At 40.1% G+C, this 18310-nt stretch overlaps 1 protein-coding gene across 1 annotated transcript in view; it reads right to left on the bottom strand.

Annotated features, from left to right (window-relative positions):
* Window positions 1–395: 395 nt before the first annotated feature.
* NRROS (negative regulator of reactive oxygen species) overlaps window positions 396–18310 on the bottom strand; it is a 32821-nt gene continuing 14906 nt past the window's right edge. Inside the window, exons 2-3 of the mRNA XM_043996058.1 lie at window positions 6605–6725; window positions 396–3151 (exon numbers count right to left, since the gene is read on the bottom strand). Coding sequence (XP_043851993.1) covers window positions 1184–3151; window positions 6605–6712 — 2076 coding nt within the window. The 5' untranslated portion in view covers window positions 6713–6725 and the 3' untranslated portion in view covers window positions 396–1183. The remainder of the gene's footprint in view (window positions 3152–6604; window positions 6726–18310) is intronic.

Here is an 18310-nt window from a genome sequence, read left to right as displayed (position 1 = left end):
CCTGGGCAAGTCACTTAACCCCAATTGCCTCACTTAAAAAAAAAAAAAAAAAGAAGACTGTAGGACATTCCCTTCCTCTCTGCAGCTGAGCTCTCATATATGTGTTGTCTCCTTTAGTTAGATTTGAGTTCCTTGAGAGCGAACTGTCTTCCTTTTTCTAATTGTATCTCCACTGCATAGCACTATCCTTGGCACAAAGTAAGCACTTACTAAAAGCTTTCATTCCCATTTGAACTTCTCTTAGCTTGCCTTTGAAGTGGCCACTTAGATCTATTCCAACAGCAAACAGCATAAACGACAATAATATGAGTGCCATCCTTCTTAATGAAAGAATTTATTCCTAACTTGATAGTAGGAGGATGGGCACTCGGAGGTTTTCTTTTCCTGTTGTAGTGATAAGGTTTGTGTTCAGCCATCCCTCTTCTGTTGCCCAGCTCCATGAACATTACCAAGGAAATGATATAAAACATGAATCAAATAACAACCACACAGTAAGAGAGGACCATTTCTTTCCATTATATTTTATAAAAATTCTTTATGTGGCTCTATATCCATAATAATAAAAATAATAATGATAGTATCTGGAATTTATATAGGGCTCTACAAAGCATTTCACAAACAGTATTTTCTTTCATCCCCACAAAAACCCTGTGAGGTAGGTATAGTTGGCATGATTATCCCCATTTTTTCCGAAAAGGAAACTGCGGCTCAGTTCATGGTCACAGAGCTAGTAAGTGCTAAAGTCAAGCTGGATATTCCTTACTCTGAGTCCACTGCCCTGTCCACTGCACCATGCTGCTTGGAGGGATAAAGGAATGGAAACCATTTTCATCTTAATCCAGTCCCTAACTCACCAGATGTTATCTGGCTCATCATTTGTTGTTTGTTCTTGTTCTTATTGTTCAGTCATTTTTCAGTTTTTTCTGATTCTTCATGACCCCATTTGGGGTTTTCTTGGCAAAGATACTGGACTGGTTTGCCATTTCCTTCTTCAGCTCATTTTACAGATGAGGAAACTGAGGCAAGCAGGATTCCATGACTTGCCTAGGGTCACATTGATAATAGATTTGGGGCTGGAATAGACATAGGAGGTTATCTAATCCAACCCACTTATCTGACTCGCTTTTTTTTTTTTTAAGCTTAGAAAGGGTTTTCATATGTATAGATTACATTCTCCTCAGGGTCAGTAAATAGAGGACCAGTGGCAACGGCTCTTTACAACTTGTAGCAGGGGCTTCTTAAAGGTCAGGAAGATCACAACACAGGCTACAAGTAAGGTAAGGCAGGTAGGGAGGATGAGTACCAAGTAGAGCAGACCAAGGTCCACTCTTCCCCACTTGCAATCCCGAGATATATCCTCAGACAGTTCTACCACACGAAATATCTTGGAGGAGAAATTACAGGTGACAGCTCCCCAGTCTACAACATGCAAGGTCTTCAAGCTGTGGAGGGGACCCCAGCCCTCCAGCCAGCAGCAATCATATGGATTCTGGCTGAGGTAGAGAAAACGGAGGCTCTTTTTGAGTTGCTCAGAGTCAGCCCACTGAGGAAGGGCTGTAAGTAGGTTTCTCCGAACATCCAGGGTACGTAGCTCTAGGCTGCCCCTGAACCGTGGAAAGCTGGTCAAGGAATTTGTTGACACATCTAAGTATCTCAAATTCCCAAACCCAAAGAAATCCAACCCTGTGCCATTGGAATGAAGGCCAGTGTCCCTGAGGGACAAGACCTGTAATGTGGGGGCAATGTCCTGGAGAGGAGTGATTCCCCGCAACAGAACACCATGATTACTGGACAGGTCTAAATGAGTGAGGTATGTCCCTCTGAAAGTGCGTTCTTCCAAGGTTGCCAGTCCACAGTTTTCAAGGGAGAGGCTCCTCAAAGATGTAATATTTTGGAAATCAACACAGGCTGCTTGGCTAACCTTTTCTGAATGGGGGCAAAGAGTGATTTGATTGTGACTCAAATCAATTGTAGTGATGTTACTGGTATTGGTGAAGAGGCCAGGGGGGACCCCCTGAAGCTGGTTGGAGCTAAGGTTAAAGTACCTGAGGTTCCTTAGGAAGCTAGTCAGCCGAGGGGCCACTCGAAGTTCTGAGAGCTGGTTTTGGCTGAGGTTAAGGTCAGAAAGGGATTGTGGGGGATCATTCTCTTGGATGTGAAGTGTTTGTAGGCAGTTCTGATTAAGGTTCAGGTGGGAAAGGGAAGTCATGTTTCTTAGGAATCCATCCGGTAGGTACCTGAGCTGGTTCTGACTAAGGTCCAGGAAATGAAGGGCAGAGAGGTTGCTCAGGGCAAACTCCTCCCAGAGATTGACAGTAGTGACATTGGTCACATTGCCACTGATGAGGAGGAACTGGACCTCCATCTCCTTTGGGGATGAGGCATTGTAGAGGTTTCTGTAAAAGCCCATCTCATTGTCCATTAACAACAGGGTGTGAAGCCTGTTCTGTTGAGGGAGAAAGGGAAAAAAGAGCAGTTGATTGTGGGAGAGGTCCAGTGTCTCCAGCTCAAAGGCAGCATCTCCACTGTCTGCTATGAACCATTCAAGTATATTATAGCTGATATTCAGCACCTGAAGTTTGGTAAGGCCAAAGTTCACGATGCAGGGGAGGTGGTTAAAGGCCAGATTGAGCCTCCTCAGCCACTTCAGGTGGTCAAAGGCACCACTTTCAATCTCAAAGATGTAGTTCTTTTGCAAATCCAGCTCCTGCAGTCTCCCCAGGCTCTGAAAGACAGTGTCATCAAGCCTCATGATGAAATTCCTTGCCAGAGACAGGGACTCCAAGGAAGAGAGGTTAAGGAGCATCTCGGCCACCATATCCTCAGTCAGGGAGTTTCCTGACAGGTCCAGCTTCCTCAGGCCCAGGAGGGATCGGAGAGCAGCTCCTGACTCCGTATAGTTCACTGAGAGGAAGTTGTTGCTCAGGGCCAAAGTGTGGAGGGAGCTGCTCCCCTGAAACGTATTTCGGCCGATACACTCCAGTTGACAATTATCTAAGCTTAGCCTCCCCAAATTGGAATAGTGCAGGAGGGAAGGATACTCCAAGGTCTTGATGGGGTTGGAATCTAGAAGAAGCTCCACCGAAGAGGGTGGGAGGCCACTGGGTACTGAAACCAGCTGTCTTCTTTGGCAATCAGCAACTGGGCCCACCTAGGTTTGAAAACATACTAATCAGCAATGCCAAGGAGCCAAAAACCTCTTCCTCTAGCCTTTTAAAAATAGTCATAACTGTAATGTCAGGGGCAGCTAAGTGGCGCAGCTGATAAGGCACCTGCCCTGGATTCAGGAGTACCTGAGTTCAAATCCGGCCTCAGACACTTGACACTTACTAGCTGTGTGACCCTGGGCAAGTCACTTAACCCCAATTGCCTCACTAAAAAAAATAAAATAAAATAACTGTAATGTCATAAACATACACACATATACATATATACCCACACACATACACACATATGCTATATACATACATGTGATATAGGATATACATCTATGTGTATGTGTATACATGTACACATATACACACAGGTGTTTATATATACATATTTGATATATAATATATGTATATATAAAAAATTCACTTTTAGGACTGTCTTTGGCACCTACAACTAGTCATAGCCATCCCTACCAACACCAACCACTGACCAGTTACTACCAAGTGGCAGGTGAGCCCAAGAGATTAAGAAGGACAGCACACCCCTTTCTCCTGATGGCTTCCATCCCACTCCCCACAGCCATTGTCTAAGGAAGCAACCCTTGTGGACATGGCAATTGCTACAGCCCCACTTCCTCTTCATGGCTACTGAATAACCAGAAAAAAAGGGGGTTCAGCGTTAAAGATCTTGGAAATGTCAAATAGTTCAACAGATGTGATTCTATCAATGGAAATAACACTGACTAAAGGAGATGCATTACCATCTGCCTTGCTGCTTTATAGCTAACTTCTTTGGGAGGGGGGCAGGGCAATGAGGGTTAAGTGACTAGGCCAGGGTCACACAGCTAGTATATGTCAAGTGTCTGAGGTCAGATTTGAACTCAGATCCTCCTGAATCCAGGGCTGGTGCTTTATCCGCTGTGCCACCCAGCTGCCCCAATTTACAGCTAACTTGTAGCTGAAATTTCCTAAATGTGTTTTCTCCTGTTAGAATGTGAGGTCCTTGAGAAGAGGAGCTGTCTTAATTTTTTCTATTTGTGACCTCAATGCTTGGCATATATGTACTTTGCACATAGCACTCAATAAATATATGATTTTTCCCATCATTTATTCACTCAGGGCCTCTAAAGACCACAATGCTCAAGGAATTAATACATGAAACTGGAGGCGCACAGTTGCAATTACTTAAATCGCCTGAATGTCTCAGCTCACATTTGAAACAAATGAAGTCTGGACACTTATTCAGACAAAGCACTACTATTTGTTTAGAATGATGAGTTTCCCTAACAAATGGGTCTCGCTCAACAATTAGTCAATACCTTTTTAAGGGCCTGGAGATACAAAGAGGAGCTACATTTAGCAGGTGAAATAACATAGTACATGTACAAGTTAATAGAAAGTATAAATAAGATAAATAAAAAGCAATCAGAAGAAACACCACTAGCCTGGAAGAATCATTTCCTATAGGAAGTGACACTGAAGGAGAACTTTGAAGGGAGCGAGGGATTGTAAAGATGAATGTGAGGAGAGATTTAATTCCCAGGCATGAAAGATAGCCTGTGCAAAGGTGCAAACATGGGATATGGAATGTTGTGTAAGAGGAAGGGAGAAAATATTCTGGATAGGGGCAGCTAGGTGGCACAGTGGATAAATCACTAGCCCTGGATTCAGCAGGACATGAGTTCAAATTCAGCCTCAGACACTTGACAGTTACTAGCTGTGTGACCCTGGGCAAGTCACTTAACCCTCATTGCCCTTCCTAAAAAACAAAACAAAACAATGTAAGAGTAAGCACAGGGATGTGGAATAAGTCCCAAAGCTGAGCTGAAGCCTGATTGGGAAAGGCTTATAATATCAAACAGAGGTATGTGTCTTTTATCCCCTGGGCAACAGCCTTTGGAGCAGGAGAGTGACGTAATCAGGCTTGTGCTCTAGGAAGATCAGTGCCCCACACAACTGACAGTTGCTCTGTGGGTGGGCTACCAATCCTGTGAGACTGTCATTCCTTCTGCACAGGTCAAACAAACAATTTTACTCAATACTCAATCATTTACTCAATTTACTCAATCATTGAGATTCTGCAGTACTGAATGTTAGAGCCCAAGGGGACCTCAGAGGTCATCTTGTTCAAAACGTTCATCTTACAAATAAAGTGACTAAGGCCTAAAGAAGTAACAGAACTACATCTAGGTCTTTTGACTTCCAGGCCAGTATTCTTCCCAATGTGTACCATACTATAGTTCTTCTAAGGGCATTGTGATATGAGATGGCAAATTGGGTAAAATGAGTTCTGGCTTCACCTCCCAAAGGAGCAATCACACAGTTTTTTAGAAGCCTTTAATGCCACCCACTGTTTTCTAAGTGTGATGAAAATGATGAGACAAAATTAACATCAGCCTTAAGTCCCAAAAATAGGGTGAAGAGGTCCTCTTCCAGTAACTTGCCCAAGAGCCCCAGAGAAAATCCTCTCCTTAAGAACATTTCACCAGAATCATAGAATCTACAAATTATAGAGCCCAAAAGATAAGGTTTCTAGAAGTCTGGCAATTCCCTTTCACCTACGTCATCTGCATCTGCTTCATCTTAAAGGTTACATAAGAGTGGCTAGGATCAGTAACCTCCCTGGACCTTTTTGAGAATGAAACAAATATCTATTTGTCAAGGACGGCTGAGGAACTGTCCTATACCCGGGCAGGAAGGGGTATAAAGAAATGGTCTCATTTGCCAGTAACACAAGACTTCTTTATCTGGGCTATGCAAATTCTAGGCGCTTCTCTGAATCAATAGGAATTGAGGCAGAGAGCTGCACCAAATTTGACTACTTGCTATTCTTAAATCTCAATATTCCATCTTCTTCCTCATGCATTTTTACATGAAGTCCTCTATCCCTGAAATGTCCTTCTGTCCCATCTCTGCCTCTTAGGGCCTTATTTTCCAAATGGGACATAGGACTCGAATTCCTGACATCTGAAAAGCTGAGGCTGGTGGACTTCTTGAGCCTGGGAGTATTGAGCTTCAGTCAGTCAAGTGGACCAGGTGTCTACACTAAGTCTGGCAACAAAATGTTGGGCCATCAGGCTGCCTAATAAGGAGCAAACCTCCCCATATCAGTAGTGAGATTGGACCTATGATTAGCCCCTGGACTTCTAGCTTCCAGTTTGATTCTTAGGGGAAAGGAGGAGTAGAACGTAGGAGAAGGAAGGGGAGGAGGAGAATTGAAGGAGGCAGAGAAGGAGAAGAAGGAAGGGGAGGAGGAGAAGGGAGGAAGAAGAGAACAAAAATGAAGAGAAAGAGGAGAACTGGAAAAAGGAGAAAAAGGAGAAATTATTAAATATATGTCTAGCTATATCTCTATGTTCTCTGTAGGGTTTACAATCTGCTAACCTTCCCAATGCACTAACTCATGATGGCAGTAATATCTATGTATCTAGGGCCCTGCACAGCAAACTCACCAGCTTGCAAACCCCTTGATATTCTGCTCCTGCCATTCCAGTTCCATTCCTCCACTCTACAACTAGCACAATGAAACTCAGGGAGAGCCAAAGGAACAGTAACTCCATCTCAAGAGCAGCACTGTAAAAGGAAAGGAAAGAGAAATAAGGTTAAGGAAAAAATATATCTCTTTGTTATCTATGTTGGAAGGATACATGGCCTTGGGAGTTGACTGATCATATAAATGGCATTTTTAAGTTAGAAAAGCTTTTGACTTATTTTTTAAATTTTATTATTCTGAACTTAACAAACAGAAACATATATAGTAAAAAACAAAAAACAAAACAAAACAAAAATCCAAAGCAAAAACCAAACCAACCCAAATCCACACATTCACCATGTCTGGAAATGGATGCCTCATTCTGCTCCATTAGTCCATCACCTCACTGTGTTGACAATAGTTCTAAAGTCTTTCAAAGTTTTTTTTTCTTTTACAATGTTATAGAAATTGTGTAACTTAGTCTCCTGCTTCTGCTTACTTCACTCAGCTTTACTTCATATAAGTTTTCCCAAGTTCCTCTAAATATATCACTTTCATTATTTCTTATAAGACAACAATATTAACCTACCATAATTTGTTCAGCCATTCACCAATTAATGGGTATCCCCATAGTTTCCAGGGGTTTTTAGTAACTACAAAAAGAGCTGCTATGAATATTTTGGGATAAATGGGTTTTCCCCTCTTTTAAAAAATCTCTATAGAATATATGTCAAATAGTGGTATTGCTAGATTAATGTTACAGTCTAGTGACATTTAGGGAATAGTTCTAAAGTGTTTTCCAAAATGACTGGAAAAATCGCAATTCCACCAACAGTATATTATTGTGCCTATCTTTTCTCAGTCCTTTCAATAATTGTCCCTTTTTTCATCACCTTTGCCAATCTGGTGGGTATGAGATTGGAAACTTAGAATTGTTTTAATTTGTATTTCTCTTATTTTTAGTAATTTGCAGCATTTTTATATGGTTGTTAATAGATTCGATTTCTTCCCTTGAGAATATATACATATACATACAAATATATACATACACACATAAACATTTATTTATTGGGGAATGACTTTTGTTCTTATATACTTAAATCAGTTCCCTTTATATTATGTATATCAAATCTTTAACAGAGCAACTTGCTACCAAGACTTTTTTCTCAGTTTTCTCCCCTTCTAATTTTAAATTTGCTGACTTTTTTGCAAAAGATTTTCAATGTTATGCAATAAAAATTGGCTATATTATCCTCTGCAATCCTCTCTATTCCTTGTGAATAACTCTTTCCCTATCCATGGTTTTAAAAGGCATCTCCCCTCCTAGTCCTCTAGTTTGTTGATGTGACTTTTTATATGTCATATATACATTGAGAGTTTATTGTGATATATGGCGTGACATGATGGTGTAAACCTAATTTTTCCAGACCATTTTTCAGTTTTCCTAGTGTGGTAAAATATGAAAGTTTTTAACAGTCGGTTAGGATAACTGAAAGACGCCAGTTTTTCAAGGACCACCCTTTTGGGGAGGAGATGAACAGTCTGCCTGCTGCGCATGTCAGACTGCCTGCCGGGTTTTTTGACTTCCGGGGTGGAGAGAATGAGAGTAGGCCTTTTTGCCTGCTTGGCGGGACTCCTGGCGGCGCGGCACAGACGGTCTCCCTCACTCCAAAGGTGGCCTTTTCGGTTTGGTGAGTTTTTATAAGGAATATAGACTAAGCCTAGATTTAAGACGATTTGTACTGTATTTCTATTTTCCTATCCTTCTAATCAACAACACCTTATATACAATAAAGGCTCTATCTAGAAAACCAGAAGCTTCTTCCATTTACTAGTCTGGGAGATAAATTAAGGGAAAAGTTAAGTAGGGGAGATTTATGATCTAATATCCAATTTTAAATCTCACACTAGGTATTTCCTTTTGTTGAAATCCTTATCCCAATAGTTGAAGTTCTTGGATTTACTGAACACTATGCTAGTGTGTTCCTTTACTTGGGTATCTAATATACCAAACCTGTTATATCAATCAACTTTTCTGCTTCTTTGTTTGTTTTAACCAATCACTAAATGGTTTTGATGACCATTCATAGTATTCTTTGAGTTCACTACTATTATTCAACCTTTTACTAAAAATTGTTAGAGAACTCAGAAAAAAAGGAAATTGACTCTTTTATTCATAAACTGGTCTCAAGGTAAAAACAAAAACAAAAAAATCCATTCTTTGCTCATAATCTGTAAGTAAAAGCTTATTAAATGAACACAGAACAGAGGGAGAGACAGAGACAGAAACAGAGAGAGTTGCACAGAGAGAGGCTCCTTTAAAAAGAAAAAAAGCAGCCTTCCCATTCAAGACTAAAAGGATTATGTACTCCTAAGGAACAATGACTAGTATTGGCCTTGCAGGTGCATTAATCTATGTTTCCAGAAATAGAACTATTTTGTTTTAGTCACCAAGTAGCAAAGAAAAGGGTGGAAAGGTTCTTAAAGTACAAGAAAAATTGAAGAATTTTCTCTTTGGATTAAATGGAAGAGGAGAGTTTCCAAGATAAGAGTTATCTGTATCAAAAGAAGGAAGATACAGGGGTCCCTCTCTTTGCCTTCACACTGGATTAACTCCCCCACCATGAGAGGGATTTCTGTGGTTTATAGTTCAACAGGACCAGCACCTCTCTTCCCAAGACAGAATAGTTTCATGGGCAATGAATCGACCAGTAGAAAGGCTGGGACTGGAGCATCTGCTACATCTTTTTTGTTGACCAAACCTATGATTTTATGGTTCACTGCAGGAAATTGTTTGTCAAAAAATATCAGAACCTGCTCTTTGATTTATAGACTTCATTTCCTGAGGCACTAAGGGGTTAAATGAGTTGTCCAAGGTCACACTGACACACAGAAAATTAACATACGTCAGAGGAGTCAGGACTTGAACCCAAGTCTTCCTGGGGCAGAGGCCAGCTCTGTCCACTAAGCCAGGCTGTCTCTAACCCTTTCTCTATTTTACCCTTAATTAATACTTGCAGATTGAGGGGCAGCTAGGTGGCGCAGTAGATAAAGCACTGGCCCTGGATTCAGGAGGACCTAAGTTCAAATCCAGCCTCGGACACTTGACAATAACTAGCTGTGTGACCCTGGGCAAGTCACTTAAACCTCATTGCCACAAAAACAAAAACAAACAAATACTTCCAGATTGGGGCAGTTAAGTACCACAGTGGATAGAGTTCCAGCCCTGGAGTCAGGAGGATCTGAGTTCAAATCAGACCTCAGACACTTATTAGCTGGTTGACCCTGGGCAAATCATTTATCCCTGTTTGCCTCCAAAAAATAGTCATATTGATGCTTCCTAAGGAATGGTGAAGGACTGTGAAGAAAAGCTAGGTAAATTAGGGTTACTTTGCCTAAAGTGGAGGAAACTGAAGGCAGGATTGTTATTCACAGTGATATATGTAAAGAGTCACAGGGGCAGATAGGTGGCTCAGTGCATAAAGCACCGGCCCTGGATTCAGGAAGACCTGAGTTCAAATCTGACCTCAGACACTTGACATTTACTAGCTGTGTGACCCTGGGCAAATCACTTAACCCCCATCAAAAAAAAAGTCACATAGTATGTATGGTATATATGTCACATAGTAATCAGTTATTGTCCCTGTTTAGCAAAGGCAGTCAGTGTGGTATAGTGGATAAGTCCCTTCACCTCAGCTTTTTCATCTGCAAAATCTTCTTCACAGGACTTTTATGAAGATTGTAAAGTACTGGATGCAAAAGTCCTTTGTAACCTTTAAGTGATCCACAGAAAGGCCTGCTTGGATGCCTCATCATGGAATGGAATCTTGGGTTCTCGAAGTCTTGGTTCCCTAGGTCCTCAAAGGCTATCTATGCATACAGGGAACATGGGGATAATAGATTTGGAGCTCGGAGGCACCTTCTAGGTCACTTAGTTCAACCCCCTCACTTTGCCCCTAAGAGACATGAAGCGACCTGCCCAAGGTCACCCAGGTAGTGTCAGAGGCAGGATTCAAAACTGTGTTTCTCTGACTCCAAATCCATTGCATCATACAACTGACTCAAGCTTTGGCAGCTTCTGCCGTACCAGAAGGCAGAGTTAGGGTTTCTTAGTAGAAAGAACACTGGTGTCTAGAAGATCTGGATTGGAGCCCTGACTCTCAATGACTGTTTCTATAACTTTGGACAGGTCCCTTAACATCCCTGAGACTCAATTTCTTCATCTGTATAATGGGAATAAAATGCTTGCACTGATTAGACTGTGTCTATTTTCAAAAGACCAGCCTAGTTAAGTACAGAGACACCTAACACCAGTTTCTGGCCACTTCGTTATGAAATCTTTGACCACAGCAATCAGGAAGCTTCTTATTATTGAGATTAAATTGTAAAGTCAGGGACTTTACACCGAAAAGTGGTCTTGAAAGAGATCTTAGCCTAACTCGCTCATTTAATAAGTGAAGAAACCAAATCGCAGAAAGATGCAAACCCCAGTTTCTATAACATGAGCCTTTCCTAATCCCTCTTAATTCTAGTGCTTTCTCTCTATTAATTATTTCCAGTATAGCCTGTAAATATCTTGTTTGTACACGGTCACGTACATAGTAGGCATTATATAAATGCTTATTATTGGGGGTAGTTAGGTGACATAGTGGATAAAGTACCAGCCCTGGATTCAGGAGGACCTGAGTTCAATTCTAGCTTCAGACACTTGACACTTACTAGCTGTGTGACCCTGGCCAAGTCACTTAACCCTTATTGCCCCACAAAAAATGCTTATTATTTCTTTCCCCTTTCCCCTAATTTTAGTGTCTTCCCACTATTGATTATTTTCAGTTTATCCTGCATATAGTTTATTTGTACATAGTTGTTTGCCCATTGTCTCCCTATTAGATTGTGAGCTCCTTGAGGACAGGACTGTCTTTGTATCCACAGTACTTAGCACAGGGCCTGGAATATATTAGACAATAAATGCTTGTTAACTGACTGACAGAAAGCAAAGTGACTTGTCCGAGGTTCTATGGCTAGTTAATAGTAGAGCCAGGACTAGTCCTAGATATTACAGCTGCCAGAGAAACATTCCTTCCACTATATCACACTGTCTTTAAAGTTTTATGGGCTCCTGAGGTGTTAAAACAGGCTTACTAAGAAAAGTCGTGAAATATCCTTTCATGGAGATGCTTCTCAATTGATCACTATCCACCTATCTGTCCTTGGTACTATCAAATGGTTCGATGCCCAAAAAAGATGTGATCACCAAGATAAATGACTTTAAAGTAGGGGCATTACCATCTGCTTTTGCCACTGCACCCTAAGTCACATGGAACCTTTCCATCAAGCGTGTAGCTGAAACCACTGCGTGTTTTGTTGCACCCATTAGAACGTAAGATCCTTAAGAGCAGGGACTTCTGCTTTCTTATTTGTATCTCCCAAGTTGGGCACAATGCTTTACCCATAATAAACACTTAATAAATAAATTTTCATTCATTCATTAGCTTGGAGCTGTTGGGGGGGAGGTGAGCAGCACTGTGCTAGAACTATTTTGTTGGAATGTAAGCTCCTTAAGGAAATGAACCCACTGCTTTTTCCTCTGTATTCCCAATGCCTAGCACAGTGCTTTGTACATAAGGACCATTGAATAAATGCCTTTTCATTCACTTATTTTTGTTCATTCATTCAGTACGGTTTATGTGTGGTATTTGAGGGCAGATCTACATTTCAAAAACTTAGAGACAATATAATAAGTGTTCTCAGGTTCCCTCCCCTACCCAGCACAGGGCCGCTCGACAAACCTCAACTTTTCCCTAAAAGCCAACTAAGAAAAACCAGTAACCCTTATGAGTTCTGTTTACTGGAGAGTCTGAGCTAGATCTCATCACTAAGTCAAGGCGTTACTAACATAAATCTTTTGTCTTGAAACATGCGTGCTTATTTAGACCCCTTCTTGTTTCTCTTATGTCAAAGAAGTTGACACAACTGAGAGATTTAAGTAGTCAGAAATGAAAAAGGGCTAACAGAAAAGTTAAGTGAAACTATTTAATGCCCTTTGATCTTCTGAACCAAACTGTCATTTCACTTTTCATCCAATCCAAAATTGTTCTCACCACATAGGGTATTGCCAGTTCAGCATTCAAAAATGACTTAAGGGGCAGCTAGGTGGCACAGTAGATAGAGCACCAGCCCTGGTGTACCTGAGTTCAAATCCGGCCTCAGACACTTAACACTTACTAGCTGTGTGACCCTGGGCAAGTCACTTAACCCCAATTGCCTCACTAAAAAAAAAAAAAAATTTAAAAAAAAAATGACTTAATGGAGGCTAGGAATTTCCCCCTTGTAGGCCTCCCGCCTGCCAGGATGGCACCACCATATGTGTGGATCATGCAACAGCACAAGACAGCAAATTCTCAGAGAAATTACTTCTTCAGTGTGACTCAATACCTTCAATGTATCTCCATTCCCATTCCCATCCCCAAAGTGCAACCCGTATCTTCTCATAAAGGTTCCCATATAGCATCTATCTAACATTCTGGAAGCCTTTGTCTGGTCCTTCCTGATATATGGTACCCCAAAAGTCTGAGTGCTGTTATGAAGCTTCTGAAACTTAACAATTAAAGCTATTAAATGTTAATAATCACACTAAGGCTTTTAAAAATAAACCTTAATAATTTAATAACTGCACCAAGATTTGAGGGGGGCACTCTATATCTTATAGTTATTAGTTCAGGCTATCTTTCTGGAACCCCTCACTCTCTCTGCATAATTAATCTAACTTGTTCATGTCATGCATCATTTGATAATAATTAGTAACATGTATAAATATTGATCTATAAACACATATTTATAAACTTTAAAGTGCTATATATACATACCATATATATGTCATATATATATACATATATAGCTATGTGTAAAGTGATAGAGAGCACTTTAAAGTTTGTAAAACATTTTACATGAATTATCTCATCTGAGCCTCACAACCCTAAAGTCACCACTATAGATTATTATTCTATAGTTGACTTATAGCCTCTTTTATTCAGTTTTGTCTGAATCTTCATGACCCCATTTAGGGGGTCATGATACTAGAGTGTTTTGCCATTTCCTTCTCCAGTTCATTTTACAAATGAGGAAACTAAGGCAGACAGGATTAAGTGACCTGGCCAGGGTCACATAGCTGGTAAGTGTTTGAGAATAGATTTGAAGTCAGGAAGATGAGTCTTCCTGACTTCAGGCCTGCCATTCTATCCACTTAGCCCCCTAACTACCCCCATTATAGCCTCTTACTCCTAGCCTACAGAATGTGGACCTTCTACTAGTTAATTAATAAAAAACTCAACAAACATTTATTAATTGCCTACAGTGGACTAGGTGCCCCAGGAATACATTAACAGAAGTGAAAACAGGAGCAGCTAGGTGGTGCAGTGGATAGGGCACTGGCCCTGGATTCAGGAGGACCTGAGTTCAAATTCTGCTTCAGACATTTGACACTTACTAGCTGTGTGACCCTGGGCAAGTCACTTAACCCTCATTGCCGGGGAAGGGGAGCAGGGGGAGAAGAAGTGAAAACAGTCCCTGTCCTCGAGTAGCTTAAAGTAGCGGGGAGAATATCAAGAATGTGCTAGTAAATGTTTAACAACCAGTTCTCATTTTTTTTTTTAAATCTACGCACGACACAGTTAAGCTGAATCTGTATTATTAGCATTTTCTCTATCACTTTTTAAAGCCTAGGCAATCAACAAAACAATAGATCAAATTCTGATTTTGTAGTATTTTTCAATTTCTAAAGTGTAAATGCTCAATTGAAAAATTGCCTTTGAACTGATTCCAGCACACAGGCACATGTTTTCTACAATTATATACAAAATAGGTAGCCCGTGATTTGGGAGGAAAGGCTGAAAGGTCTCATAGAGAAGCTGCTGTTTGAACTGAGCCCTGAAAGAAATCAACGATCTTGAATGATGAGATGAAGAAGAAGTAGATTCTAGGCATGGGAGACAATCAATGCAAAGGTGCACAGCAGGATAAAAATGTGCGAGAGAAAAGAGGGGGGAAAATGAATACACTTGAATCTGATGACTGAGAAATAATCAGCCAACTTCGAGCGGAACACTTTCAGTGTCTAAGTCACTACCTCACAAAGCAATGTCCTTGATTTTTTTAATAGCTCTAATTATTTAAAAGTTCTTCTTTATGATGAATTGAAATCTTCTACCTGTAACTTCTACTCGTCTATCCTTGATTCTTCCTCTAGAGCAATAACCAGATTTCCTCTTCCAGTTGACAGTCTTTCTAATATCTGGAAACCGATGTCATGTTTCCCTCAGTATTTTCACCTCCAAGTTGAACATCCCCAGTTCTTTCATCACACACAGATGTTTGTGAGCCTCCAACCTTCTGGTCCTCCTCTTTTGGATTCTCCAGTTTGTCCTAACCAGGGATGGAACTAGCCCAAACTAGCTTTTGAAAGCCGATTGTTAAACACTGTGTGAACATTTCCATCTCAGAAACTGTCAGATGCTACAGGATTGATTTACTGTTTTATTGATTGCCTAGGCTTAAGAAAGGGATGGGGAAGTGTTAATATTGTGGATTAAATTTAAAATGTGTTATGGGTACATTTTCCCCTCTGTAGAGCCAGTTATTAACCATTTACCAATGAGTGTTGGATAATTCTCTCAAAGTGTAGCACCTCAAACTGAATATAATATTCTAGATATGGTCTAATAAACACAGAATTTAGTAAGACTATAACCTCTCTCTCCTATTTAATTTATTTAGCATTTTACTTTTCCCAATTGCATGTAAAAACTATTTTAAACATTCAATTTTTTAAATTTTTTAAACTTGGAGTTCCAAATTCTTACTTTTCCTCCCTCCCCTCCCACTTTGAGAAGATAAGCAATTCTATATAGTTTATACATGTGTATAAAACATTTCCATGTTAGTCATGTATAACCTCTCTTGCTCTCAATTTCTATTAAAACATTCTATTGGGAGCAGCTAGATGGCACAGTGGATAAAGCACCAACCCTGGATTGAGGAGGACCTGAGTTCAAATCTGGTCTCAGACCCTTGACACTTACTAGCTGTGTGACCCTGGGCAAGTCACTTAACCCCCATTGCCCCGCCAAAAGAAACAAACAAAAACAAAAAAGCAAAACAAAAAACATTCTATTGGGGCAATTAGGTGGCACAGTGGATAGAGTACCGGCCCTGGACTCAGGAGGACCTGAGTTCAAATCCATCCTCAGACACTTAACACTTACTAGCTGTGTCACCCTGGGCAAGTCACTTAACCCCAATTGCCTCACCAAAAAAAAAAACAAAAACAAAAACAAAACAAAAAAATTCTATTAAAATTTCTATTAAAACAGCCTAAAATGACAACATGTGTTATGGAAACCAAAGCATACTATTGATTTATAATTGAACTTGTAGTAAGCTGAAACACTTGAGCCTTTTCCACATGAAGAGCTGCTAAAGCAGGTCTATCTCCCCATTCTGTACCTGTACAGTTGATTTTTTTTTTAACTGAGTGCAAGATTTGACATTTATCTCCATTAAACTTCATCTTAGTAGATTTTCCACCCACTGTGCTAGCCTTTTGATATCTTTTTGAGTCATGATTTTGTCATGACTACCCGTCCCAGTTTGATTTCATCTACAAATTTGGAAAAGATGGAGTCTATGTCTTTATCTAAGCCATCAAAAATAGAGAAGAGGATAGGACTTGTTAGAAAACCTACGCACAATACCACAGACCTTTTGCCAGGCTGACACCGATCACCCTGACCATCCTATCCTCTCTCCATCCTATTTGTACAGAAGGAGATAAATGAACTCATTCACATTTATTAAGTGCTTTTAAGTTTACAAACTATGTTTTTCATAATGCCCTTCTCACTACTAATGTAGCCCCTACCTAAGTTAAGGCCCTCACCACCTCTTGCTTAGGCTGATGCAATATATCTTCATAATTGTTTTTTCTGCCTCAAGTCCCCCCCCCACCATCTTTTGCACTGCTGCCAAAGTGATTTTCTTTCAGTAAACATCTAAACATGTAATTCCCCCCCCCCAATGAATTCCAGTGGCTCCCTGTTACCTCTAGGATCAAATAGAAATTCCAGTTTGTGTTTCATGGTTCTTACCATCCTGATCCAAACCCACCTTTCTATTCTCATTATATCTTATCACTTTTCAGTACTCTAGGATTTAGTGAAACCGTCCTTCTTTCTGTTCGTCACACATTCCAACTCTTGCCTCCATGCTTTTGTATCTGTCATCCTTCATGACTGGAATACACTCCCCTGCCCTACTTCTAGCTCAGAGAATACCTTACTTCTTCTTCCTTTTTTATTTTTTTTTTTTGGTGAGGCAATTGGGGCTAAGTGACTTGCCTAGGGTCACACAGCTAGTAAGTGTCAAGGGTCTGAGGCCGGATTTGAACTCAGGTCCTCCTGAATCCAGGGCCAGTGCTCTATCCATGGCACCACCTAGCTGCCCCACCTTACTTCTTTAAAGATTCACCTTCTACATCCTTTTACTCCTATAAGTCTTTCCTTATCCCCCCACTTTATAGTTCCATCCTTTCCCAAACAACCTTGAATTTATTTTGTGTGTATATACACATATACAAAATATATTATACACATATAATAAACATACATATAGATGTGTATACATGTACATTAACATATATGTATTATACATGCATGTCTATCTATATATACAAATATCTGTGTATATATCTCTATATAGATATATATGTAGTTATATAGATGCATGTATGTATATATATATACACACACGCACACACACACACATATACACATACACATATACTCTTTGATCTGTAGGTAGGTTCAGGAACCTACCTTTATCTCTTTTTTGAAAATCAAGCCTAAATTTAGTTTACTTTGCCCTCATCTTTCCACACTCATTCTATTTTCCATGACTCCTCAAAAGTTGTTTAAAAAAATTATTCCACAAACATATCTGAAAACTCTTTTAGGATTCTAGGATATAATTCTTCTGATTCTGAAAGCTTGGACTTTTTCAGAATATCTCAAGCTATAATGTCCTCAATTCTATGATACTCTTTCCAGTTGGAAGTTGATATTTCTTCAAAGAGAAGACAAGCAAAATGGGAGTCAAATGGTTTTGCCTTCTCTCCATTATGTGCAAACATTACACACATATACATGTACACACACACCTCTTTTGCACCTGTCTCTTTTAAACTTGAGCTCATAAACTAATGAAGTGAAGTGAGCAGATAGAGAACCATCTATACAGTAACAACACTGAAAAGACAAACAGCTTGAAAGACTTAAGAATTCTGATCAATGCATCAACCAACCACAATTCTATGAACCTAATGATAATACATGCTACCCACATCCTGACAGAAAGGTGAGGGACTCAAGGTGAAGAATGAGATATATATTTTTGGAAATGGCCAACCTTGAAATTTGTTTGTTTGTTTGTTTTTCAACAGGGAGGAGGGAAGTAGAGAAAAATAAATGCTTATTGTTTGAAGAAATAAAAAATTTTAAATTAAAAAATATTTGAGGGGGCAGCTAGGTGGCACAGTGGATAAAGCACCAGGCTTGGATTCAGGAGGACCTGAGTTCAAATCCAGCCTCAGACACTTGACACTAGCTGTATGACCCTGGGCAAGTCACTTAACCCT

The sequence above is a fragment of the Dromiciops gliroides genome, chromosome 3 (genome assembly GCF_019393635.1).
Source record: "Dromiciops gliroides isolate mDroGli1 chromosome 3, mDroGli1.pri, whole genome shotgun sequence".
Taxonomy (NCBI): Eukaryota; Metazoa; Chordata; class Mammalia; order Microbiotheria; family Microbiotheriidae; genus Dromiciops; species Dromiciops gliroides.
Note: the sequence above shows the minus strand (reverse complement) of the source record. Positions and strands in the feature narration are given on the sequence as shown.